Here is a 25,928-nt window from a genome sequence, read left to right as displayed (position 1 = left end):
GTAAATCTGGAGTAGCTCCACTGAAGTCAGTGAAGCTAACCTGTGTAAAACTAGTCTCAGAGCAGAATCAGGCTTCATACTCAGATTAAAGCTGTTGCATAGTGTCATGTGGTTACCTGGCTGTTTTGTTGACATTGGATCTTAGCATTTTCACTGCCACTAGAACCGGTTGGTTGGTGAGTTCCGTAGACGAGAGTCCCAAAAATTCCAACAGGCCATCTGCTTCACACAGGTGCACCTGGAAAAGGGAGTGCAGGGTCAGCCATGAACATGTGGTAAAGTCAGGGAAGAAGAGGGAAAAACACATCACGTTATGGATAATCATTATGGTTAGAATTGATTGAATTATCCCATGAAAGTAAATTATTCAGTGAGTTTAGTCTTTTTTTGTTTCTGAACAGAAAAAGTTGAAAAACTGCCCCTAGCTTCTGTGAACAGATTTGTTATTTGTAAGTATTTGTTGAAGAGCTTATGTGAACTACTTTCATCCTATGGCTTATTTGTTAACTGTTCACTTCAACTATTGAGTATTCATGATATTTGATTGCTCATCTACTTACGTCACATGGTATGGTTTCTACTCCTGAACCGAATACCTGAAACTTTAAACAAAGAAATAACAAATAGCAATACCCTTGTCTGCATGTGACTACAGGGACTGAGTAAAGTACAGCTACGCCCCAAACATTCCTGGAAATCCAAGCTCAAGTGTGGGAATGCTCGTTAATGGTAACAAAGGGCACAAAGGTGGTCATTTCATATTCTAATATTTATGAGTGTTTTCTTGCAGAACTCATCCAGCTCTCCGGATCATTGTAGCAAATGGCCAAGACAGTCATAGAAGCACTTTGCTGCTGCAATAAAAGGCATTCACTGGCCAAAGAGACTCCATTTCACACCCAATCCTGAAAACCATTTGGAGTGATCCAGAAAATCCGTTGTTTGACCATCACCTTCTGCAAACATTTTGAAATAAGCAAAGATTCGAATCACTGTGGTATTGGCGAGGTGATTAACATAAGATAATGGCTTCTTGAACAAGGTCCTCCCTGTTTTGCATTAATAAGTTCCACCAGTGATGAACTCCAAAATCTCCCTTCAATAGCCACAAAGGACCAGGATCCATTTCTGTAGGCAGTGTGGCGGTAGCCATGTCAATCCCAGGATATTAGAGACAAGGTGGGTGAGGTGTAATATATTTTATTGGACCAACTTCTAATAAAAGATATTACCTCGCCCACCTTGTCTCTCTAAGGGTCCATTTTGCAAGCCACAGATAGCCAGCGTCCTCTAACATATCCTGCATCTCTATGTGTTAAGCCAGGTGTGACCTGGGGACCTCTAGGTGCCCACTGGCAGAGGACACAGGGGTGCATAAGGGTTACATGGATTCCCCTTGGCCTGGTCTCTATGTACTATTTTGCCAAAGAGCATCGTGCATGGTCTCTATTCTTACTGGTCTCCATAGTCATTGCAAGCTGTACGTATGGATAATATGTGAGGAGTTATGCATCTACACTGAAAATTTTGTTCTGAAGGTCTGTGAGTTGGGGCCAATCCCCAGAAGCTGATAAACAATTTTCTTTCAGTCACAAGATGTTCATCTAGCAGTCTGTCTCTATGTAAATTGAGTATTGTACAGTTCACAATGGATGCTCACTTGCAGTCTAAGCCGAATGCTAGTGAAGGGATTGTGAAACCTTCACTGAGGGAATTTACAGGAAGAAATAAATCAAGAGGAGGGAATCCTGTCTATAGGTGAAAACAATGGAGTTCTGGACTATACCTGTAGATACAGGGACTCTCTCCGAATCCTTCACTGAGGAAGTAAGCTGACAGTGTGTTTGCTTCATGAAAAAAGGATCACAGCCAGCCAGGTTGTTACATGCTGGTTGGAGAACGTTGGGTGAGATACCCTCCTGTCTAAGGAAGTTTATCTTGTGAGGTAAGTCGAGACTCTAGACCAAACTGTGGCTCACGAGCCACATGCGGCTCTTGTACCTTTAAAGTGCGGCTCGTGGAGCCCCCTCCATAGCCCCCCACTCTCCACCTACCAGACTGGGGTGGGGCTGAAGGCCTGAGCCCCATCAGGCATCTCCCACGGGGCTAAAGCCCTGAGACCCCCCCCTCCCCGATAGGCGGAGGCCCCTACCCCACCACCCTGCTGCAAGACAGAGGTCCTGAGCTTCCCCCCAGCCCAGTCTAGTAGGTGGAGAATGTGGGGGGAGAAGGGGGCTCTGTGACCCACACTTTAACGGTAAAAGAGCTGCATGTGACTCGCGAGCCGCAGTTTGCCTCCGCCCCCCAATCTATGCAGAGGCGTAGTGACCCATCCTCCTTCTTCACAAAGAGGAATGGTGTCCCCGCTGGAGAGGTAGATCGCCGAATGAAGCCCTTGGCAAGGTTTTCCTGAACAAACCCATGTCTTGCCTCCAGCTCTGGTTCAGACATGGAGTCTGTTTGTAGGACACCTTTGCCCTGGGGTGTAGGTCTGCTGGGCAGCTGTAGTCTCTGTATGGGGCTAGTGAGTCAGCATTTTTCTTTTTGAGTGCATCCAGGTAGTCATGGTACTTGGCATGAAGGCTGAGGTTCTGGCCTGGAGCTACTCCCGAGTGGCTGGCCGCCTGCCGTCTGGGGTTCCGCTTCCGAGGTTCTCCTCCCATCCTGGGCCCTGGGAATGGGTCACTTGGGGGCTGGCTGCTTTGTCAGAGGCACACTTTGTGACAGTATTTGGAGGGAAAACTACTGCTCCTCCACCACCAGGAAATACACGGGTCCTGCTGCTCCAACCTAGGAATGCCAAGAATGATGAGGAAGACTAGAGAGCGGACCACATTGAAGCATATTACTTCTTGGTGCCCTTCCACTTCGGCTCCTAATGGGACAGGTCTCCTGAGTCACCGGTCCCGACGAGAGATGTGATCCATCGATCCTCTCCCCCAGGTCCAGTGTGGGTTCCGGCTGGAGAGGGATCTGGAGGGTTTTGGCTGCCTCAGCAGCTACAAAGTTGGCGGCAGCCATGGAGTCTATTGCTGCTAACTGTGGGGGGATCTGCTGCACCTGCCCCAAGACCTCCAACCCCAGCAGCAACTGGAAACGCCGGGAAACACCAGAGTTCCAGGTTCTACTTGAGGGCGGGGGAGTGGTTCCGAAACATAGAGCTCGGGTGGTGCCTCATTCCATTCAGCATCAGCCACAAGCCGTTGGAAATGAGCAGCGTAGGAGGTAGCTGGCCCTCGTCCCTGTCAAAGCTTCTGGAGGGCAGCCTCTGCAGAGCAGATGCAATGTGGGTCATCAGAGATGGTCACGTCGGCTTGCAGGAAGGCATCCCAGTCAGAGACCACTGGACTGTTCTGCTCCAACAGCGTGGGGTTCAAGCAAGCCCTTTGTCAGAGAACAGGCTGACTATTAGCTGCACCTTAATCTGGTCTGCGGGAGACGCGTGGGGGCACAGCAGAAAGAGCAGCCTGCATAGCTTCAGGAACCCCCCATATTTCCAGCAATACCCGTCGAACTGTTCGGGCAGTGGCACCATGGGGGCTGGTTCAGGTGATGCATGGTCTGTCCAGGCTCGTAGCTCTGTTGTTCTCCCTGTGAGCATGCTAGCTGCTCAGGTAAGGTCTGTGCTTTGGCCATGAGCTGTGCCACCTGAGCCTGCAACCGGACTAATTGCTCATGCAGGGTCTATCATTTGAGTACACAGTGCGTAGCATGGGTCTGTAGTAAGAGGTTCTCTGCCGGCAGATGGGTCCTGCAGGCCCCAAGCCCTGGGAAAGCTGCAGTTGGAGGGCGGCCAGCGCCTTCCATCATTTGTGGAGGGAATGGATGGATTTGGGGGAGGGCCAAAGGTGGTCTGAGCAAACTGTCACGAGAGGGTCGTGGGCGGTCTGACCTAGTGGTCCAAGCAGGAGTCAGGCTGCGTCAGATACCAGGAGGTTAGAGTCTGGGATCGCATAGAGGGCAGCTTGAGAGTCAGGCATCAAGAGGCAAGCAGGATCAAGTTATCAGGAGGTCAGAGTCTGAGACAGGCCAGAAGGCAAACAGAGTCAAGCATCAGGAGGCACGCAGGGTCCAGTTACCATGAGATCAGGGCCAGGAGCCAGGTTACAGACAGTAATCGTAAAGCGCAGTTGAGGACAAACCAAGGTCAGAAGTCCGAGTCTAGGGTCTATCGCAAGCAGGGTCTGGAGCATGGAGGCGGTCACTATTGTTGGTCAAACATGGCTTCATGGTTTATATGGTGGTATCAGCCAATCAGTGAGCTATGAGGGGCAGCCACCCAGGCCCTGCTGGGTGGTACTTCCTGCTGAACCTAGAATCACAGGGTCCTCCAGTGGCCAGGGGTGATGAGGAGGTGTCAGCAGCACAGAACCCACATGGTTGCAAGTTCCAGCCCTGCAGGGTCTCACACTGAGTCTATCGCTATCATAGAATCATAGAATATCAGGGTTGGAAGGGACCTCAGGAGGTCATCTAGTCCCACCCCCTGCTCAAAGCAGGACCAATCCCCAACTAAGGTATCTTTTAAAAAATCATTCTTGTGGTTCTTCTCTGAACCCTCTCCAATTTATCAACATCCTTCTTATCAAAATCAAAGGGAAACAGGAGTTCAGGAGAGCTGACAATTTCTCAAAGGGACAATATTAAAGACACAACAGCAAACTATCCTGATGCGAAGGAAAGATAGGAAGAATAGTGAGATGTCAATATGACTCTATCAAGAGTTCTTTAATGACCTGAAAATCAAAAAGAAATCCTACAAAAAGTGGAAACATGGACAAATTGATAAGGATGAATACAAAAGAATAGCACAAGCGTGTAGGGACAAAACAGGAAACGCTAAGGCACAAAATGAGCTACACTAAGCAAAGGCCATAAAAGGCAGTAAGAAGAGACCCTATGTGTATTAGGAGCAAGAGGAAGAATAAGGAAAATGTTGGTCATCTACTTAGCGGGGAAGGAGAGTGAACAACTGATGGCATCAAAAAGGCTGAGATGTTTAATGTCTATTTTGTTTCATTCTTCACTAAAAAGGTTTATGGTAACCAGATAATTAACACATTAATATGAACAACAAAGGGGGAGGAATGCAAGCCAAAATAGGGAAAGAACAGGTTAAAGAATATTTAGATAAGTTTGATGTATTGAAGTTGGCAGGATCTGCTGAAATTCTCTCTCGGGTACTACTTAAGGAGCTAGCTGAAGCATTCAGGGAACAATTAGTGATTATCCTGGAGAACTCATGGAGGAAGGTAAGAGCCCAGAGGGCTAGAGAAAGGCAAACATAGTACCTATCTTTAAAAAGAGGAACAAAGAGAACCTAAGGAATTATAGCCCAGACAGCCTAATTTCAATACCTGGAAAGATCCTGGAACAAATTATTAATCAATTGATTTGTAAGCACCTAGAGGATAACATGGTAATAAGTGATTGGCATGATTTGTTCTTTACAAATCCAAGTAGTCTAACTAACGTAAGGCTTTGTCTACACTAGCACTTTTGTTGGTAAAACTTTTGTCAGTCAGGAGTGTGAAAAAAACACCTCCCTGACTGACATAAAGTTCACTGACAAAAGTGCTGGTGTGGACAGCACTATGTTGGCATGAGAGGCTCTCCCATCAACAGAGCTCACACCGCTCATTGGGGGTGGTTTAATGAGCCTGGTGGGAGAGCTCTCGCCTGCTGGCAAAGAGCAGCTACACGGGAGACCTTACAGCGGCACAGCTGTAATGTCCATAGTATAGACATAGTCTAATTTCCTTTCTTGACAGGTTTACTGGCTAACTGAATGGGGGGAAGCTGTAGATGTTACCTCTCTTGATTTCAGTAATGCTTTTGACACAGTCCCCACATGACATTCTTATAAGCAAACTAGAGAAATGTGGTCTAGATGAAATTCCTACAAGGTGGGTACATAACTGGTTAAAGACTGTACTCCCAGAATAGTTATTAATGGTTTGCTGTCAAAGTAGGAAGGTGTATCTAGTGGAGTTCTGCAGGAATCTGTCCTGTGTTGGGTACTGTTCAATATTTCTATTAATGACTTGCATAGTGGAGTGGAGAGTATGCTTATAAAATCTGTGGAAGGGTTGGGAGAACTTTTGAGGACAGGATTAGAATTCAAAACAACTTTGACAAATTGGAGAATTGGTCCGAAATCAAAACGATCGAATTCCATAAAGATAAGTGCGAAACACTACACCTAGGAAGGAAAAATTAAATGCACAACTACAAAATGGGTGAATAACTGGCCAGTTGGCAGTACTGCTGAAAAGGATGCGGGGGTTATAGTCGATCGTAAATTGAATATGAGCCAACAACGTGATGCAATTGCAAAGGCTAATATCATTCTGGGATGCATTAACAGGAGTGTCGTATGTAAGACACAAAAGATAATCGTCCCGCTCTACGCAGCACTAGTGAGGCCTCAAATAGAGTACTGTGTCCAGCTCTGGGCGCCACACTTTACGAAAGATGTGGACAGATTGGAGAGAGTCCAGAGGCGAGAGAGAAAAATGTCCAAAGGTTTAGAAAACCTGACCTATGAGGAAAGGTTAAAAAACTGGGCATGTTTAGTCTTGAGAAAAGAAGACGGAGGGTGGAACCCAATAACAGTCTTCAAAATGTTTAGAACTGTTATAAAGAGGATGGAGAACAATCAATTGCCATGTCCATTGAAGGTAGGGCAAGAAGCAAGTGGTTTAATCTGCAGCAAGGGAGATTCAGGTTAGATATTAGGAAAAACGTTCAAACTACAAGAATAGTTAAGCACTTGGAAGGGAGGTTATGGAATCCCCACCATTGGAGTTTAAGAACAGGTAAGACAGACCTTTGTTTTAGGGATGGTCTAAGTTTACTTGGTCATTGCTTCAGCACAGAGTGCTGGACTAAATGACCTTTTGAGGTCCCTTCTATGATTTTTGTATTGTGGACATCAAAACTAGGTCACACCAGTGCCAAATACAGAGATACAATAACCTCTCTACTCCCACCTCAGATTCCATTGTTCATGCATTCAAGGATCAATCACAGTAGCGCTTTTGGTCAAAGTCGTACTGGGAGCTCACGTTCAGCTGATTATCCACCATGATGTCAACCCCCAAGACTTTTTCACAGTCCCTGCTTCCCAGGAGAGAGTCCCCCATCATGTAAGTATGGCCTACATTCTTTGTTCCTCGATGTATATATTTAGCATACTAAAACATATATTATTTGCTTGTTCCCAGCTTATCAAGTGATCCAGATCACTCTGAATCAGTGACCTATCTTCATCATTTACCACTCCCCCAATCTTTGTGTTGTCTGCAAACTTTATGCATGACAATTTAATGTTTTCTTCCAAGTCAATGATAAAAATGTTAAATAGCACAGGGCAAAGAACTGATTCCTGTGGGACCTCACTTGAAACACAGCTGCTCAGTGATGATATCCCATTTACAGTTACATTTTGAGACCTATCAGCTAGCCAGTTTTTAATCCATCTCATGTGTGCCATGTTAATTTTGTATCATTCTAGCTTTTTTAATCAAAATGTTGCATGGTACCAAGTCAGATGCCTTAACAGAAATCTAAGTATATTGCATAAACCCTATTACCTTTACCAACCAAACTGATAAGCTCATAAAAAAATCAAGTTAGTTTGACAGGATCTATTTTCCATAAACCCATGTTGATTGGCATTAATTATATTACCCTCCTTTATTCTTTATCAATCAAGTCTTATATCAGCCACTCCATTATCTTGGCCTAGATCAATGCCACACTGACAGGCTTATATTTACCTGGGTCATCCCATTTACTCTTTTTAAATATTGGCACAACGTTAGCTTTCTACCCATCTTCTGGAACTATCCCAGTGTTCCAAAAGTTATTGAAAATCAGCAGTTGGCTATCCTGCCTGTAGCCACTGAACCATGTTCTGCTCCTAGATCCAGAGAGACCAGCCAGGAATCCCAGTGTTCAGCGCTCCCCCGATGTCTCATATCCATTTGTTTAACCCACTGACAGCATGAGTGGTGGGTGTGCCTGTATGGGCTGGTCCATATAGAGAATGACAGCATGCTTCCCCTCCATGTCCCCCTTTCCTAATTACCCTGATAGCTACAGTGAAAGAGATGTGTGCTTTGGGTCTGCACCCTGTGTGTTCTAACCATGCAAAGGAGAAAAGAACATACCTCTGCATGTAAAAGTTAGTGTACCTGGGGTCATTGCTGAAAGATTTTATATTGCAAATCATTGTATTGAGAAGTGAATGTTGTGTTAATATTTTACTGTTGCATTTCTATTATTTGTATTTGTTCCAGCTCCCACATCACAAGTTCCCCACCCACGCTTTGCACCAGACAGTGAGGTTGGATGGCAGGGAAGTCTCTTGCTATGTATCTGGGGAGAGAGAGAGAGAGAGAGAGAGTAGAATGGGCACAATGGTGCCTGATCTCTGTTGCATTCTCTGGTGACAGCTCCTGAAGCAGGAGGCCAAAATCAACTTGCTCACAGACAGTCTAGTTAAAGGGAGAGCAGGTCCAATGAGTCAGGAGGGGATGAGATGGAGAACCAGGCAGGATTCCGAAGTCACTGAGAATGAGGGAGCGGGATTGTGGTGAGAGGAAGACAGAAAGCCCTAAGAGCCAAAGGTGGAGGGGGAAGTCAGTCAGTCCACAGCAACATGGTTGGGGGGAGAAGAGAGTCGGACGGAGTACTGTGGACTGGAAGAGAACGAGTGGGACGAGGAGGCAGGAGGGCTGGAAGCAGCAGGATCGGGAGAGAAGAAGGCTACTGCCTCACCATGCTCTCTGGAGGGTGACCCAGGGGCAGGCAGCAGGAGGAGAGGTGGGAGGGCAGTGAGAGTCAGGCGACGCAGAGAGAGGCTGTGGCCGGCAGTGAGTTTTCACCACTGAACAAGTATTCCCGAGAGCCCAGGAGAAGGGGAGAGTGGTAACAGTGTGTGATTGGCAGGGCAGTGACGGTAGAGCTGTGCTGGCTGTGAAGAGGGGCACCAGAGACAGAAAGGCTGCGGCTCAGGGCAGTGCCAGGGCGGGGGTAGCTGTGGCCAGAAGGAGGGAGACAGTGGAGGTGAGTGTTGGATTTGTGGTGGCAAGCGGGGGGTTGGGAAGGGTGGCAACAGGAGAAGGTAGAGCTGGCGGGAGCAGGGGAGGGGGAGGACAGGAGGGTTGCGGAGATGGTGACAGTGTGAGAATGAGATGGGAAGGAGGCAGGGAAAGTGAAGGAGAAGTGAGAGCCTGCAGAGGATTTCAGTGGACAGGGCAAGGGGAGCTATGGGAGAGCACGGCTAGTGGGGAAAGTCAGCAAACTCCTGGGAGCTAAGGCCAGGCTGGCCAAGGTTCCTGACGCAAACCAGGGGAGGCAGAATGCAGTGCGGTCAGGGTCTCTCAGTGCTGGTGGTCTGTCTCCACTGCCGGCACTCTGGCTCAGGGCAGGGGCCAGGAGGGAATGTGCAGACCCCCCAGAAAGCCAGCTGCAGGTACATGAGCTCTGCTGTAGCACCCACACTGCAGAAGGGGGTCCAGCATGGACACTGCAGGCAGGGAGCTGAGCAAGCAGCTGTGCCAGGGCCATTGTACTGGGGTACGTGCCCCCATTCTGCTGCCGAGGGGGCGGAAAGATGCCTGTACCTCTCCGAACTGCCCTTCTCCCAGCTTCTCCTTGAGTCGCAGCTGCTGCCGGGGGAACTCGCCCACGGAGATGTCCTTCTTGGTGAGCGAATCGACCGTGAGGGCGGGCACGGCGTACATGTTATTGCCCGTCACGCCCTGCAGGCTGACAATGTCGGTCTCCGCGTAATGAGGCACGTTGTTCTGGAAGCCCTGGTGTGGGGTGGACTTGGTGAGGTCGGGCTCAGCGTAGTCACCACTGCACGCTGAGGGAAAACCAAAGACATGGTTAGTCAAGCACACCTGCCTTCTCCAAATCACGGTGGCCGGGTTGCAGCCAGGCCTGATCCTGCATAGGAACCGTGGGCGGCTCATCTCAGCCCCAGTGCTGCTGCTTGGGCCTGCATGGAGATTTTGCTCCTGTTGTAACTAGGATCCACCCCGGTAAACTGCAAACATCTGTCCCCCCGAACAAATGTTTGTGGAGTGTCCTGATTGTGTTAAATGGCTATCGACCCACTCATGCCACAACCAGAGACCATACTCTCACCTAGACAGCCCCGTATGTGATACAGGGCATCTGAGTGTTGCTAGGTAATGACTTTTGGGAAGGCGGTACTGGGGAAGCAGCTTGGAGCTCCTCCACCTTTCCCCATCTCAAGGTCAGGTCACTGCGATGCATACCACAGGGGGCTGCACGTCAGCTCAGAACAGGAAATTGCTCTGGTGCAGAATGCCTAGTAAATGGTGTTTCTCAGGAAGAGCACAAGTCGCCAGCAGGAGCTCCATGGTCTGCACTGGCTTCCTATTGGCTTCTGGATTGAATTTAAGCCACTGCCTTTGATCTACAAATCCCCTACTGGAGGAACCACCTCCCCTCGTGCCAGCCTGTCACAGCTGCGATCCATGGGGGCACTCGAGCTGCTCCCCCTCCAGTTAAAAGAGATGGGGGCTGGCAGCACAGCATCCTCAGTGAGGGGCTCTCAGCTCTGGAAAAGGCTTCCCCCTAGACTGAAATAACCCAGGTCTATTGACCTTGTGGGCACGCTGAGGGACATGGCTGTTTACGTGGGCTGCTGCAGAGGGGTATCTCTGAGAGAAATCAGCCGGGTGTTCTGTGGGCAATCTCATTTGGGTCAGTAATTTATGGCAGGGGTCTTAGAGCCTGCATAGGTCCCTTTTCTAATTATTTCTAATTTTCTACTTCTACGATGACGTTTCATACAAACCCCGCTGTGTGAAAAGAATGCTGCTCAGGTTGCGAAGTCAAACACTTAGTCATTAAGTGGTCAGCCAGGAAAACCTTTGCCTCTTCTCTGAGCTCCAGCACATGATTGAGAACATCCCCACATGAACGCCAGGGAACATCACTGTGGAGAAGCTGCCGATGCCAAATGCTCATTTCTTCACATCAAACAGTCCATTGGGCTCACCTTTAATAACGTTCACAACTTTCACAGCCTCATCACACGCCTGTCAGTTCCCCTGGCATCCTCTTTGCTGCTTCTCAGTGAACGGAACACGTCCAACTGGCTTGGGGTGACCCCGCTGGGTTCTAGGCACAAGGCTACTGTGGCTTCCTGGCACCCTCATTGCTAATAGGAACCCAGCAATGTCAATCCAGCTGCACTGCCAGAACTGTCTGCTGGAAAGAGTCAAAGATTCTCCCTCCCCTCCCTTCCCATACACCATGAAGGTGATGTGGCTCCAGCCCTCTGCTCTCTCACTACCTGCTCCCCTCCTCTTCCAGGAATGGGGGCTGCTCTCTCCCCTCCCCCCGAGCAACATGTAATCAAATACAAATACAAACCTTCATCTTAAGGCAGTTACCCTCGAGGCCACAGCCAAGAGCCCTGAGGGCCACAAGATCCCCTGGGCTGCAGGTTGGACACCTTTGCCATACAGCCTTGAGTTACAGTAACACATACTGTTCTTACCATGTGGTTTCCGCCTCATTAAGTGCACAGGACGGATGGTGTTCAGGGTATGAGGTATCCTCCTTTTCCCCTGAATATTCAATCCACTGCCTCTTGCCTTATTTACTTCTCACCCTACACTGAATAGGGAAGAATTCATGTCCTCCTGGGAGTTGCTGTGATGCTCATCACTGTAGCATATGAACCTCACAGACATTAATGACTTGATCTTCGCAACTCACCTGAGAGACAGGAAAGGGACTGTAACCCCACTTTACAGATGGGGACTGAGGCCCAGAGAGATTTAGGCCAAATTTTACAAAGATGTCCACGCCTTTTGGGTGCTTCAATGACTGGAGGCCCAACTTGAGACACCTATAGCTTGAAGCCCCTGACTTTCTTCACGACATTCCTTCCAGCTTCTGCTGTGAATGAGGCAGGAATAATATGGACAACAGCCTCCTATGCTATACAGTCCCTTCTCATTCATCATCCTTCCAGTGCACTGACTGAGGCAGGGGTCCTCTGGAAAAGGTAGTATGTGAACACGTAAGAACATAAGAACGGCCATATAGTGTCATACCAAGGGTCCAGCTAGCCCAGTATCCTGTCTTCTGACAGTGGCCAATGCCAGGTGCCCCAGAGGAAATGAACAGAACAGAGCAATTTTCAAGTGGCCCATCCCCTGCCACCCAATCCCCCAGCATCTGGCAGTCAGAGGCTTAGGGTCACCCAGGGCATGGGGCTGTGTCCCTGATCATCTTGGCTAAAAGTCATTGATGGACCTATCGTCCATGAACTTATCTAACTCTTTTTTGAACCCAGTTATAGTTTTGACCATCACAACATCCTCTGGCAATGAGTTCCACAGGGTGATGGTACATTGGGTGAAGAAATACCTCCTTTTGTTTGTTATTAAACCTGCTGCCTATTAATTTCATTGGGCGACCCCTCGTACTTGTGTTAATGTGAAGGGGTAAATAACATGTCCTTATTCACCTTCTCCACACCAGTCATGATTTTATAGACCTCTATCATATCCCCCCTTCGTCGTCTCTTTTCCAAGCAGAAAAGTCCCAGTCTTTTTAATCTCTCCTCATCTGGAATCTGTTCCGTACCCCTAATCATGTTTGGTTGTCCTTCTCTGTACCTTTTCCAATTCTAATATATCTTTTTTGAGATGGGTCAACCAGAATTGCACACAGTATTCAAGGTGGGGGTTTATATAACTGCATTATGATTTTTTCTGTCTTATTATCTATCTCTTTCCTAATGGTTCCTAACATTTTGTTAACCTTTTTGACTGCCACTGTATATTTAGCAGATGTTTTCAGAAAACTATCCACAATTACTTCAATATCTCTTTCTTGAGTGGTGACAGCTAAGTTGGACCCCATCATTTTGTATGTATAGTTGGGATTATGTTTTCCAGTGTGCATTACTTTGCATTTATCAACATTAAATTTCATCTGCTATTTGTTGCTCAGTCACCCAGTTTTGTGAGATCCCTTTGTAACTCTTCACAGTCTGATTTGGACTTAACTATTTGAGTCATTTTGTATCATCTGCAAACTTTGCCACCTCACCGTTCACCGCATTTTCCAGATCATTTATGAATATGTTGAATAGCGCTGGTCCCAGTACAGACCCCTGGGGGACACCGCCATGCACCGCTCTCCGTTCTGAAAACTGACCATTTATTCCTACCTTTTGCTTCCTGTCTTTTAACCAGTTACTGCTGAGAGGACCTTCCCTCTTACCCCAGGACAGCTTCCTTTGCTTAAGAGCCTTTGGTGAGGGACCCTATCAAAGGCTTTCTGAAAGTCTAAATACGCTATATCTAGTGGATCACCCTTGTCTACATATTTATTGACCCCTCAAAGAATTCTAATAGATTGGTGAGGCATGATTTCCCCATACAAAAGCCATGTTAACTCTTCGCCAACAAATCATGTTCATCTATGTGTCTGATAATTACATTTCTTTACTATCGTTTCAACTAATTTGCCTGGTACTGATGTTAGGCTTACCGGTCTGTAATTGCCAAGAACCCCTCTGGAGCCTTTAAAAAAAACTGGCATCACATTAGCTATCCTCCAGTCATCTGTAATTAAAGACTATCATAATGCATATGCAGGAGGGAATCAAATTAAGTTTGCACGGGCAACCATAATTCTGGCATTTCCTAACTTTTGAGTGCTTCACTTTGCAATCTTAACATTCTTTTAACGCATTTTTAATATTAAGTAATTTCTTACAAAAAAACCCTGGAAAAACAGAAATTCTTTCATGTGGAGCTGTATTGACCTCTCAAATGAGTACATTAGATCCACAGCACAGACCTCTGTCTAAGGTGTGAGCTAAAGCTAGCAGCTGTTCACCTTCCTTGCAGCAGGGGGCGCGGGTTATCTGCAGGGATCATTTGGATTTGCCCAATCTGTTCAATCCCCTGCCATTGCCGGGGCCTCAGGCACTGGTGGCACCTCATTCTGTCTTGTTCTCTGCCAGTGACACACAAGAGTGCAGCCTCCTGAGGACTAAAATGCTTTAATTTAACTGAAATCACTGGGGTATTGTGTGAAATGTAATGGCCTGCGATATACAGGAGGCCAGACTAGATGATCCCTTTCGGCTTTAAATGCTATGAAATATTAAGTAATGGGAAATTCTCCTCCAGTGGAGAACAGCCACCAGAGGGGGATATAACATACACATTGCCAGTGACTTGCGAGCTAATTGCTATGGAGCAGTGCACTGCTGAATATCAAGACTCCCGGGTTCTGTCCCTGGCTCTGGCAGGCGACTGTAGTGCAGTGCTCAGAACAGACTGCCAGGGCACTGCGTGAAATCAAGGCACATTTTTAAAAGTTGAAGGAAATCAAACAGATGAATAATCCCTCCAGACACGGCTGACTCCCATACACTGGACACTTTTACCTGAATCCTCAGCGCTCTGGGAGAGTTCTGGTAGCTTCTGGAGCAGTGTGGCAGGCTGATGATATTCCAGGTCCAGTGGGAAGACCCGTTCGTAGGTGGGATTAGACTGGTGGATCTGGTTCTGGTTGCTGACGATGGTGTAGCTGTAGAAGGAGAGACGAACCATGGCGTCCTCCTCCAGGATTCGCCGTGGGGCCTTCGGAAGAGAGAACAAGCTGCTGAGCTATTGGGAGCAGTCAGGCAGTGAGCTGGCTGCAAGGGCGCTAGTCACTCCATACCACAGCAGCATCCTGATTAGGGCCTGCTCCATGCTGAGGAGCCTAGGATGTGATGGTGGGGAGCAGGGAGTGGGAGCTCCATGACACCATGGCATCCTGTCCACTGGGGACACCACAGGGACTCCCCAACACTTCTTAATATATCCTAGAGCTCGGCAAGGCCAACACAGCTCCAGACTCCCATGTACAGCAGCACTGTCACGTTACCTTCTCCAGTCTCTTCTGGACATACTGCTTCCACAGAATGATGATTATAATGATCAGGAGCAGAAGGATAATAGCCACAAGGCAGCCAACCAGGATGGAGGTACTGGAGTCATCTGCTTTCTCCCCTATCCAGGTGCTGGTTATAAAAGAAGTGGTTTCTGTACAGAGGAAGAAAATGAAAAGAAACTGGAGTCACCTGATGTAGGGGTTGCATTCACAGGCTAACAGTCTGGTGCAGAGGAGAACTGGGGCAACTTCCTGGACAAAGCGAATCTGTTTTCATACTGGTTTAATCAGAAATTCTCTTTTCCTGGAACTTCACAAATAACTTGGTGCTAGTGGCTTCGGGAGACACATACTGTTCTTGCCTTTGGAAATGGTGGCTCTGGGCTACTGTAACTCATACTAGGGTGAAAAATGAACCTGGACTCAATTTCAGGGGGAAGGTTTTGAGATTTCATTGGCTGCACATGTGCGCTTGGGTCTCCTGCCCCCGGTGGCCTGCCCTATCCTAGGCCTGGCACTGTGGCGGGGCAGAGACATCCCTGGATTAGTGAGCGTAGCATAAAGCACTTAGTGCTGGATGTGGAGGGGTGGTGCTGGGGCATATACAGTGTTACAGGAAGCACTTTGCAGGGAGGGAAGGGCCCCTCTTGTGACAGAGAGGTGCCTTCCATCCGTCAGTACAGTCTGGCGTCTGTGCAGTAGAGGAGGGACTGTGGTCAAGTCCTTACCCCATGACGCCTCAGTAGCGTTGTACTGTGCATCCAGCAGCTCTGCTGTGCTTGTGGCTAGAGTAACCAGAATAGGATTTACATTCTCCATGTCTGTGGAAGGTAAGAGCAGGTGTCAGTCCGTTGCATACTCCCTGCTGCTGCCAGCAGTCTCTGTGATCCCCAAGCAAGGCCCCTGCATTCACACCCAGGGCTGTGCCAAGAGCCACAGGGTTGGTCACCCTGCTTCCTGACTGCTCCACACTTGCTCCCCAACTGCCCCCGCTCCTCTCCCTCACTGCCCCCTTCCTCCCACTGATGGTCCTGTTCCTCAGCTCTTGATCCCTGTGAATCTTCCATCAACCCTGCTTCTGCCAGCCTCAATCCCTGTTCAGGCTCCCCATGTCTGCCTCCTGCTCCGCACAATCTCCTACAGCCCCTGTAAGGAGACTTACCAGACTGGAAGGAAATCTCACTGATCATCATCCAGGTGTCAGCAAAGTAGAAATGGCAAAGGATGGCTTTGCCCACCCGCTGATTCAGGGGGATGGTCACAAACCTCGCACTGGGGTTTTTGTCATCCAAGATGGTGGAAACGCCAACAGGTTCAGACTCCCACTCTGCAATCAGCCGTGGTTTGAAGAGGCATTCCACCTTCTGGAAGATCTTCACCCCCTTAGAAAACATGTTGTTGCAATGCACCTGGCAAAAGGAAAAAGGACCAAGCAGACTGAGTTCTCTCCTCTGACTCCCCATGTTAACACAAGGACCAGCCATGCAACCAATGCACTGTACAACCCTAAAATCCTTGCAAGAAAAAAGTGTCTAAATAATGCATATAATCACAGTAGAGAGGAAAGGCACCATGCACTCTGCAGTATCTAGGACCAAGAACCAGAGGACAAGACCTCTGGCTTCTGCATCCTGAATTCTGCAGAAAATTGGAAATTCGGTTGTACCCCAGACACAGTCCCAAATGGAGATGAAGGTGATGGTTTGTATCACAGCAGCATCTATGCTCCCCAAGTGGGGCCTCAGCATGCTGGTGCTGAGCTGTTTCTTTGGAAGCAGTGAATCTGTGAATACTGCAAGTGTCCCCTGGATGAGGGGCTGGATGCGCCACAGAGACGCTTGGAGGACTCGAGGGTTTGGGTGTGCCAATTGCTAACCTGCGGAGTAACAGCAGGGCCTGCGAGGGGAGTGCATGTGTTGGCCATGGCCAGTGGAGTTGGGGAGCTGACCCCAGCAGGCATAGATAAAGCTTCCTCATACAAAGGGCAGGTGGTAGCAAGGTGCTTCATGATGATGGCTTCCTCCGTGAAGCATCACACCAACACCCTGGAGGGAAGCAGGGAAGAGGCTGACAGAAGCAGCAGCCATGCTTCATCCAGCCTGAATGCAACTGGTTCACAGGTGGACCACTCAAGGATACAGCTGGACAGGAACCGGCTACATCTAGAAGTACAGCAGCAAGCAGACCCAGAGCAGGAATGAGCAAACTGGGAGCAAGAGCAAACAAACCGGGGAAAACAGCATCAGCATGAGGAGAAAGAGAAGGAGGATCAAGGCCAGCACGAGGAGAAGCAGTGCCAACACAAGGAGAGGGAGAAGGACAAGGAGTGGCATTATCAGCTCGAGATGGAGATGGCACCAGCAGAATCCTAGTCCAGCTGGTGAAGCCAGACCCCATGTACCTGTCCTGATGGGTGGCATAGATTCCAATTTACTTTCTCGCTTTAGGGAAGGTGGTGACATGGGAGTGTTTCTCAATGCTTTTGAAATGGGGTGTGAATTGAAGAAGGTGGGGCAGGAGGACCTGGTATGGTATCTGGCTCCACGACAGACAGTCAGGGACAAAGGCTTTGGACATTTTCTCTCTATGGACAGGGAGGACTATAAAGATTATAAGTGATGTAAACAAGCTTTGTTGCAAAACTTTAAACTGACCCGTGAAGTGTACAGGAGAAGGTTTAGAGAGTTCAGAAAAACAGGGGACACGACCTACGTTGAGGTTTCAATCCAAATTAGGGATTATGTAAGAAAATGGGGAATTGGTTGGGAGGGGGTTACCATGGTCAATGAGCCCAGTGAATTAGTGGGTTTAGAACAATTCTATAACTCTGCTACCCTGACCTTAAAACCTGGCTGAGAGACAGAAATCCCAGAGATGGTAGCCACAGCTGGGAAATGGGCAGATAGGTATGCAGAAAATCGACCTGGGTTTGACAGAAAACCTAACAGAGATGGAATGGGATCAGAGGACAGGGATCAAGCCCAAGCCAAGACCACAGCCAGGAGCAGGGAAACCACCTGAAAAGCCCTGGGACAGGTGGGAAAATGCAGTGCCCCATATGCGGCCAGTGGGGTCACTCTGCCTAGAATTGCCCAACCCACCCACTGAGGCCCAGTGCAGTGCTGGAAGGGGCAGCAGAGCCAGTCTCCAGGCAACCTAACGAGTGCAGCTGGCCTGTAGTAGGCTGCCTCATTGGCTACAGTCGCTGACTGGTGGGAAGAGTCAGCAGACCAGCTCTTAAGCCCAGCAGCCATGGCAGTGTGATGACTGCTCAAAGCATTTGCCTATAGCTGCGTTGGTTCCTGCACCTGTTTGTTCCAGTCTTGTTCCAACCCCACGCCTGCCTCAGACCCAGCCTGTCTCCTGCCTTGGCCACAGCTTTGCCTCCCACCTTGCCTCACTCCAGGTAACCTGGCTTTGACCCTTAGCTCCTATTCTGGACTTCTGGCTCCGGCTCTGACTCTGAGCTCTGGCACCTAACTCCAGCTCTCACCCTCAGCTCTGACTCCAGACTTCTGACTCCAGCTCTGACCTCGGGCTCCAATTCCTGGCTACTGACTCCTGCTCCCACCAGTAGGCATGACTTCCCCTGTCCTGATCTCTGACAATCTGAGCAGCCATAAAAACACAAAAAATAAGGGAACTACAGCTCATACGGTGAGCATGGATCCAAGAAAGGAAAATATCTTTGTTGGAGATAGTGGGAGCCCTACAGACCTGCAAACTCAAGCCGCGCTGCCTTCAGCTCTAGCCCCTGATTCCCATGAGCCCAAGCTCCCCCTGCCTGACAAGTTCAGTGGCAACTGTGACAAATTCCTAAATCAGTGTTGACTCCTATTTCAGCTATGCCTGCAGTCCCACCCTGCGTTACAGGTCCTGAGGAGAAGAGACCCATCAATAGTCTCAACCAGATCTGGATGGACCGAATGTGTATGGTGGGAACAGCATGGCTTAAGTCCATAAAGTTACCTGAGGCCCTGTAGTCAACCAGGGCCTCTAGAGGGATCTTCGAGCTTACCAATAGTCAAATTAATAGAGGTATTCAGGGTTGTGTCGGAAATTGACTTGGGAATCTTACTGCATTGGCTGTGGCCCATGGATCCTGGGAACTGCCGGAGGGGAAAGACGACCAGGCTGGCTCAGACCCCTCCTAAGGGCTGGGGACCTGGCATTTCCTAGCCCCAGCTCCACCCGAGACTTTGCTGGACACATCAAGGCAAGATGGTTGGGGTCCTCACAATATAAGCACAAGCCTAAAGCCTGATGTTGGTTCTTCCCCAAGTCGGAGAGGTGCGGGCGAGCCTGGTGAGCTAGCATGAGCTCTGATGCCAGTCAAGACCTGTGTGTCTGGGATGTCAGGGGCACAGAGAATGGTGGCTTCTGGAAAAAAATTGATGTATGCTCACAACACCTCTCCATGAGGTGATCATCCGTTCTGATACACAATCCAATCAGATTGTCCAAACTGGATGGAGGTTCCACCCACGGAAGCTCATCCTTTATCTCCTCATTTAACCCCAAGAGGAAATGGCAGCACTGTGATGCCTCATTCCACCTGGTATCAGAAGCCAAACGATGAAATTCAGCAGCGTACTTGGCTATGGGCTGGCCTCCCTGATGTAAGGCCTGAAGGATTACCTTGGGGGTCCGCATACAGTTGGCATCACCGAAGATGATGGATGTAGCTTGAATGAATTCCTCTAATCATTGCAAGAGGGGGCTGGACTGTTCCAGGAGTGGAGAAGCCCAGGCCCAGGCCTCTCCAGTCAACAAACTTAAGATGAGCCCCAAACAGGCCTGGACTATGGGGAATGATATGGGGTGTAGAAGGAACAGGAGCTCACTTTGGTTCAGGAAATCCTCCCTCCCCAAACTTGTCCTGATCTCTAACCAACTTGTTGGGCAGCAGACTCCTCAGCTCTGGGAGGGGCAGAGTAGGAGGAGCCAGCAGAGCAACCTGCACTTGCAGAGGCAAGTTCTGTGGTTGCAGGGCAGTTATTTGCACCTCCAGGTTCTAGATGGAGTCCACCAGTTCTGCTGGCATTTTAGTAGCATCCATGTTAGCATCAAGAGCCCCTGGCCCCAATATTAAGGGTTCGCAATCTGTCAGCTGACCGGGATGGGGCAGTTTAGCTTAGTGGTGGGAGTGGAGGAAACTTGCCTTTGAGGCCACCAAGAAATCCTCCATTTTGGGCCAATTCATGCACTGCATTCATTAGCTGTCCTTGGCATCCCTGGCTCATCACCCATGATTCATGCATATGCTGGTGGTCAGGCACAGTATGCTTTGACTCTCCGTTTTGCTGACAATCCTGTTTCCCTAGAGCCGAGTGGGGACCAGCAACCCTTCAAGGTTTACTCAGTCCTCCAAAGAACCCAGAGACACAAAGAAAGGGTTCAAAAGCAAGCCTGGCAACTCACTGAACTCCTCCAACAGCTCCTGTTAAATACCAACACTATGCTGATGTGTTCAACAAAAAGAAAGCCAACACTCTACCGCCACATCACAGCTACAACTGCTCCATGAACCTCCAGCCAGGGGTAGAGGTTCCCTTCAGGCGCATTTACTCTCTCTGAACCCAGAGTTACCTTGAAGAAAACCTGCAGAAGGGGTTCATTTGCCATTTCTATCAGAAGCCTGGATCTTCTTTGTGGCAGAGCTGGCTCCCTCTGGCCTTGTTTGGACTACCGAGCTCTGAACAAGATTACAATCCGATATTGGTTCTCCTTATCACTTATTAATGAGCTGTTCGAAAGACTTTGCTTTGACAAAGTCTTCACAAAGTTGAACATTCGCAGAGCTTATAACCTGATGCGGATCCAGAAAGGAGATGAACAGAAGACCACCTTCTGGACCAGGTACAGCCTCTTTAAACATTTGCTCATGCTGTTTGGGTTGTGCAATACCCCAGCAATTTCATAAATCCAGCATTTTATAAATGACATCCTTAGGGGCATGCTGGACCAATTTGTCATCAGTTACCTCGACGACATCCTTATTTTCTCAGAAAGTCAGGCCCTCCACAATCATCATATGCACAGTCTTGGAGAGACTCTGCCAAAACCACCTCTATGCAAATCTTGAGAAATGCAAGTTTGGTAGGGACAGAGTGGAATTCTTGGGCTATATCATCTTGCCTGAAGCACTCACCATGGACCCATGTAAGGTAGAAGCAGTATCTGACTGGGCCACACCCAAGACATACACAGGGTGCAGCAATTCCTAGGGTTCGGCAGTTTCTACAGGTGTTTTATTAAAGGATTCTCTAGCCTGGCTGCACCCATAAAGCCACTCTTGTAAAAGGGGGCCACGTTTGTTTGGTCCATGCTCCTCACTCAGACTTTGATTGACTGAAGAGGCATTCACTTCAGCATCCATCCTGCTTCACCCACTAAACCATTTAAGATAGAAGCCAATGCCTTGAATTTTGCCATAGGTGCAGTACTGTCTCAATATGTGGGCTCCAACAACCAATTCCATTCTTTTATTCTTGGAAGATAACCCCAGTGGAAAAAAATTACGTTATTTGTGACAAAGAACAATTATCAAGCTGGCTTTCGAGGAGTAGCACCACCTCCTCGAAGGAGCCTGATTCCTGGTCCAAGTTCTGACGGATCACAAGAACCTGGAATACCTACAAACTGCTAGACACCTTAACCAATGCTAGATCTGCTGGTCCCTCTTCTGCACTAGCTTGGTAATTTATCACCTAGGGATGAGAAACGGGAAAGCGGATGCCCTATCCCACAAAAATGAATCTCTCAAATCTGGTGAAGAGAACTCTGCCACCGTGCCCAAGGTATCCAACTTTGTCAATGGGACAATCAACAACAGTCTGACATCCTCCAGCCACGCCCTGCTCCCCAGTGACCCTGACTTGCTCCCCAGTGACCCTGACATGACATGTGTTTATCCAACCTGACTCTTGATTTCAGATTAGAGAACAGCCTTCTCTATTGTACAGGTTGTATTTAGGTTCTGGAGGAACAACCTAGCCTTCAGGTACTGAAACTATGGCACGATTCGCCTCTTGCAGGCTATTTTGTCCAATTCAAGACCCGGAATCTGGTCTCGAGGAGCTTCTGATGGCCAGGCCTACGAGCTTACATCAAAGATTATATAAGGTCCTGCAGCCTTTTCGTCTGTACCAAGAACCCATGATCAAAACCCCTAAGTCTCCTCCAGCCTCTGCCCACACTTCCACAGCCTTGGTCTTCTATGGACTTCATTGTAGAACTGCCATGCTCCCAGGGACAGCTGGTAATCCTGGTGGCCATCAGCCTCCTAACAAAGAGGAGTACTTCATTCCATGCTGAACTGTTCCTACTGCATTCATTAGTTGTCCTTGGCATCCCTGGCTCATGACCCATGATTCATACATCTGCTGGTGGTCAGGCACAGTACGCTTTGACTCTCTGTTTTGCTGACAATCCTGTTTCCCTAGAGCTGAGTGGGGACGAGGGAGACAGCTCAGCTCTGCGTGGAAAATGTTTTCCACTACCCCGGGTTATCGACAGGTATTTTGGATCAAGAACCCAATTCTGGTGGGAATTTCTCAGACTACTTGCCATCGAGTCCCTCGCCTCAGCCACCTAATACCCACAGGTTTCAGAGTAACAGCCGTGTTAGTCTGTATTCGCAAAAAGAAAAGGAGTCCTTGTGGCACCTTAGAGACTAACCAATTTATTTGAGCATGAGCTTTCGTGAGCTACAGCTCACTTCATCAGATGCATCTGATGAAGTGAGCTGTAGCTCACGAAAGCTCATGCTCAAATAAATTGGTTAGTCTCTAAGGTGCCACAAGGACTCCTTTTCTTTTTGCTAATACCCACAGACTAACAGGCAAACAGAGAGGGTCAAACAAATCATGGAGAAGTATCTTTACTGCTTTCTGAGTTACCACCGGGATGACTGGCTCCCGCTGCTGAGCTCTGCTGAATTTGCATATAACAATGTAATCCACACCTTGACCCATATCCCATTCTTTGCTAACTATGGCTTTCACCCCCGTTTCAATCCAGACTTACCCATGAGTTCCCTAGTACCGGATGCTGCAGATTTAGCCTCCCACTTACACTGGGTGCATAAGAACTCAAGAAATACTTGCAGTCTGCCAAAGAATCCTATAAACACCTCACGGAAGAAGACCATCAGGCTGCCTCCAATCTGGCCATAGGGGACAAGGTGCAGATCTCTGCCCAGAACTTAAATCGAGCCACCCATCCACCAAACTAGACTACCAATATCTAGGCCTCTTCAAGTTTATAGATTGGGTAAACCTAGTGGCCTTCAGGTAACAGATTACAAGTCCTTGAAGATATACCCCTTCTTTCACATATCATTTTTAAAGCCTTACACTGAGAACCCATATCCAAACCACTCCAACCTGCCACTGCCACCCATAACAGTCTGCAGACAAGAGTATTGGTCCACTGAATCTTCAACTCTAGATGAGTTGGGGGAGGGCCCTAGTGCCTGGTGGACTAGGAAGGCTACAGTATGGACAGGCAATCTTGGGAACCAGTAGACAACATCCAACCTCAAAGCATTTTCCCAGAGCTGTGTTGGTTCCTGAACCTGCTTGTTCCCAGCCCTGCTCCCGCCTTGGACTCAGCCTTGCCTCACTCCAAGTAACCCGACTCTGACCCTCAGCTCCTATTCCTGACTACTGACTCCTGTGCTCACCTCTAGGAACGACCACCCATGTCCTGGTCTCTGACACAGCTCAAATACTTCCAACTCCAGGGAATGCCAAGGGTGTTAATTGGCTGTGAATTACAGCTACTTGGCCAATTAACACCCTCAGAGCCCCCTGGAGTCCTGTGTACACTGCCAGTGCAAACTGAGGTCATCCTATGTCGTCTCAAAAACAGGAGAACTTAGCACAACCTCAACTCGCAAAGGCAGTGTACACATGGTCAAATACTTCGGGCTCCAGAGAACTGGGGGGGGGGTGTTAATTGGGTGTGAACTACACCTAAGTGGCCAATTAACATCTCTTGCTTTCCCTGAAGTCCAAAGTACTTGATCATGTACATTTGCCCTGACTGACTAAACCTCTGGAGGGAGATGGCATCTAATGTCCATGCTGAGCCATTCACAATCCATACCACTGTGCAGATGTCCTATGTTTAGTCTGCGGAAGAGAAGAATGAGGGGGGATTTGATAGCTGCTTTCAACTACCTGAAAGGGGGTTCCAAAGAGGATGGATCTAGACTGTTCTCAGTGGTAGCAGATGACAGAATGAGGAGTCATGGTCTCAAGTTGCAGTGGGGAGGTTTAGGTTGGATATTAGGAAAAACTTTTTCACTAGGGGGGTGGTGAAACACTGGAATGGGTTACTTAGGGGGGTGGTGGAGTCTCCTTCCTTAGAAGTTTTTAAGGTCAGGTTTGACAAAGCCCTGGTTGGGATGATTTAGTTGGGGATTGGTCCTGCTTTGAGCAGGGGGTTGGATTAGATTACCTCCTGAGGTCCCTTCCAACACTGATATTCTATGATTCTATTGCACCCTGCTGGGGGCAGATCCAACAGATTGCCAGGGGGAGCAGAAGGTGGTAGTTACTGGGGGGACATTCATTGGATGGAGAGATACTGGGCATAGATGCAGACATTGCAGTGAAAACACCAGCTTAGTGTGCAGTGACACTAGAGAGAAAACTGTGAGGATACCTAAAGAATGGGACAGGAAATAATAATATATAATTTATATAATGTCATTATGTAAAATGGTATGATGCCCTTCCCTGGAAAACTGTTCAGTACCAGTCACCCTGTCTTGGAAAGATACAGCAGAAAAGAAGGGTCTAGTGACAGGTGATGAGATCCCAACACAAATCATTCCTCCCAGTGTGCATTTCTTGGCATTTGTCAGCACTGAATGTCACCCCTCATTGTGATGCCCATTCACCGTCCTCTCAGTCTCCCCTAGTCTTGACTTACTTAAATTTTCCCATCTGACTGTTCACCCCTTTTCTACACAATTAATTAATATACTAAACAACACCGATGCTAGTACCAGATTCTGTTAATTTAGCTCATCTTTCTTAATCTTTCTTTCAAAGTAGCAGCCGTGTTAGTCTATTCGCAAAAAGAAAAGGAGATTTATATACATAGAGAACATGAAACAATGGGTGTTACCATACACACTGTAACGAAAGTGATCACTTAAAGTGAAAAGAAAAGGAGTACTTGTGGCACCCTAGAGACTAACCAATTTATTTGAGCATAAGCTTTCGTGAGCTACAGCTCACTTCATCGGATGCATACTGTGGAAACTGTATGCTGTAGCTCACGAAAGCTCAGACTCAAATAAATTGGTTAGTCTCTAAGGTGCCACAAGTACTCCTTTTCTTTTTGCGAATACAGACTAACACGGCTGTTACTCTGAAACCTGACACTTAAAGTGAGCTATTACCAGCAGGAGAGCAGCAGGGGCAGGGGGGAGGGGGTGTGACAGACAGACGGGACCTTTTGTAGTGATAATCAAGGTGGGCCATTTCCAGCAGTTGACAAGAACGTATGAGGAACAGTGGGGGTGGGAGGGAATAAACATGGGGAAATAGTTTTACTTTGTGTAATGGCCCATCCACTCCCAGTCTCTATTCAAGCCTAAGTTAATTGTATCCAGTTTGCAAATTAATTCCAATTCAGCAGTCTCTCGTTGGAGTCTGTTTTTGAAGTTTTTTTGTTGAAGAATTGCAACTTTCAGGTCTGTAATCGAGTGACCAAAGAGATTGAAGTGTTCTCCAACTGGTTTTTGAATGTTATAATTCTTTACGTCTGATTTGTGTCCATTTATTCTTTTACATAGAGACTGTCCAGCTTGGCCAATGTACATGGCAGAGGGGCATTGCTGGCACATGATGGCATATATCACATTGGCAGATGTGCAGGTGAACGAGTCTCTGATAGTGTGGCTGATGTGATTAGGCCCTATGATGATGTCCCCTGAATAGATATGTGGACAGAGT

At 48.2% G+C, this 25,928-nt stretch overlaps 1 protein-coding gene across 1 annotated transcript in view; it reads right to left on the bottom strand.

Moving 5' to 3' along the window:
- Positions 1–25,928, bottom strand: part of LOC144276263 (discoidin domain-containing receptor 2-like) — a 123,321-nt gene that overhangs the window by 20,565 nt on the left and 76,828 nt on the right. Inside the window, exons 9-14 of the mRNA XM_077836232.1 lie at positions 16,118–16,364; positions 15,684–15,776; positions 14,950–15,107; positions 14,465–14,660; positions 9,633–9,877; positions 117–238 (exon numbers count right to left, since the gene is read on the bottom strand). Of these exons, the coding sequence (XP_077692358.1) occupies positions 117–238; positions 9,633–9,877; positions 14,465–14,660; positions 14,950–15,107; positions 15,684–15,776; positions 16,118–16,364 (1,061 nt within the window). The remainder of the gene's footprint in view (positions 1–116; positions 239–9,632; positions 9,878–14,464; positions 14,661–14,949; positions 15,108–15,683; positions 15,777–16,117; positions 16,365–25,928) is intronic.

This window comes from Eretmochelys imbricata, chromosome 16, assembly GCF_965152235.1.
Source record: "Eretmochelys imbricata isolate rEreImb1 chromosome 16, rEreImb1.hap1, whole genome shotgun sequence".
Classification (NCBI taxonomy): Eukaryota; Metazoa; Chordata; order Testudines; family Cheloniidae; genus Eretmochelys; species Eretmochelys imbricata.
The sequence above is the reverse complement of the archived record's forward strand: the minus strand, read 5'-3'. Positions and strand labels throughout refer to the sequence as shown.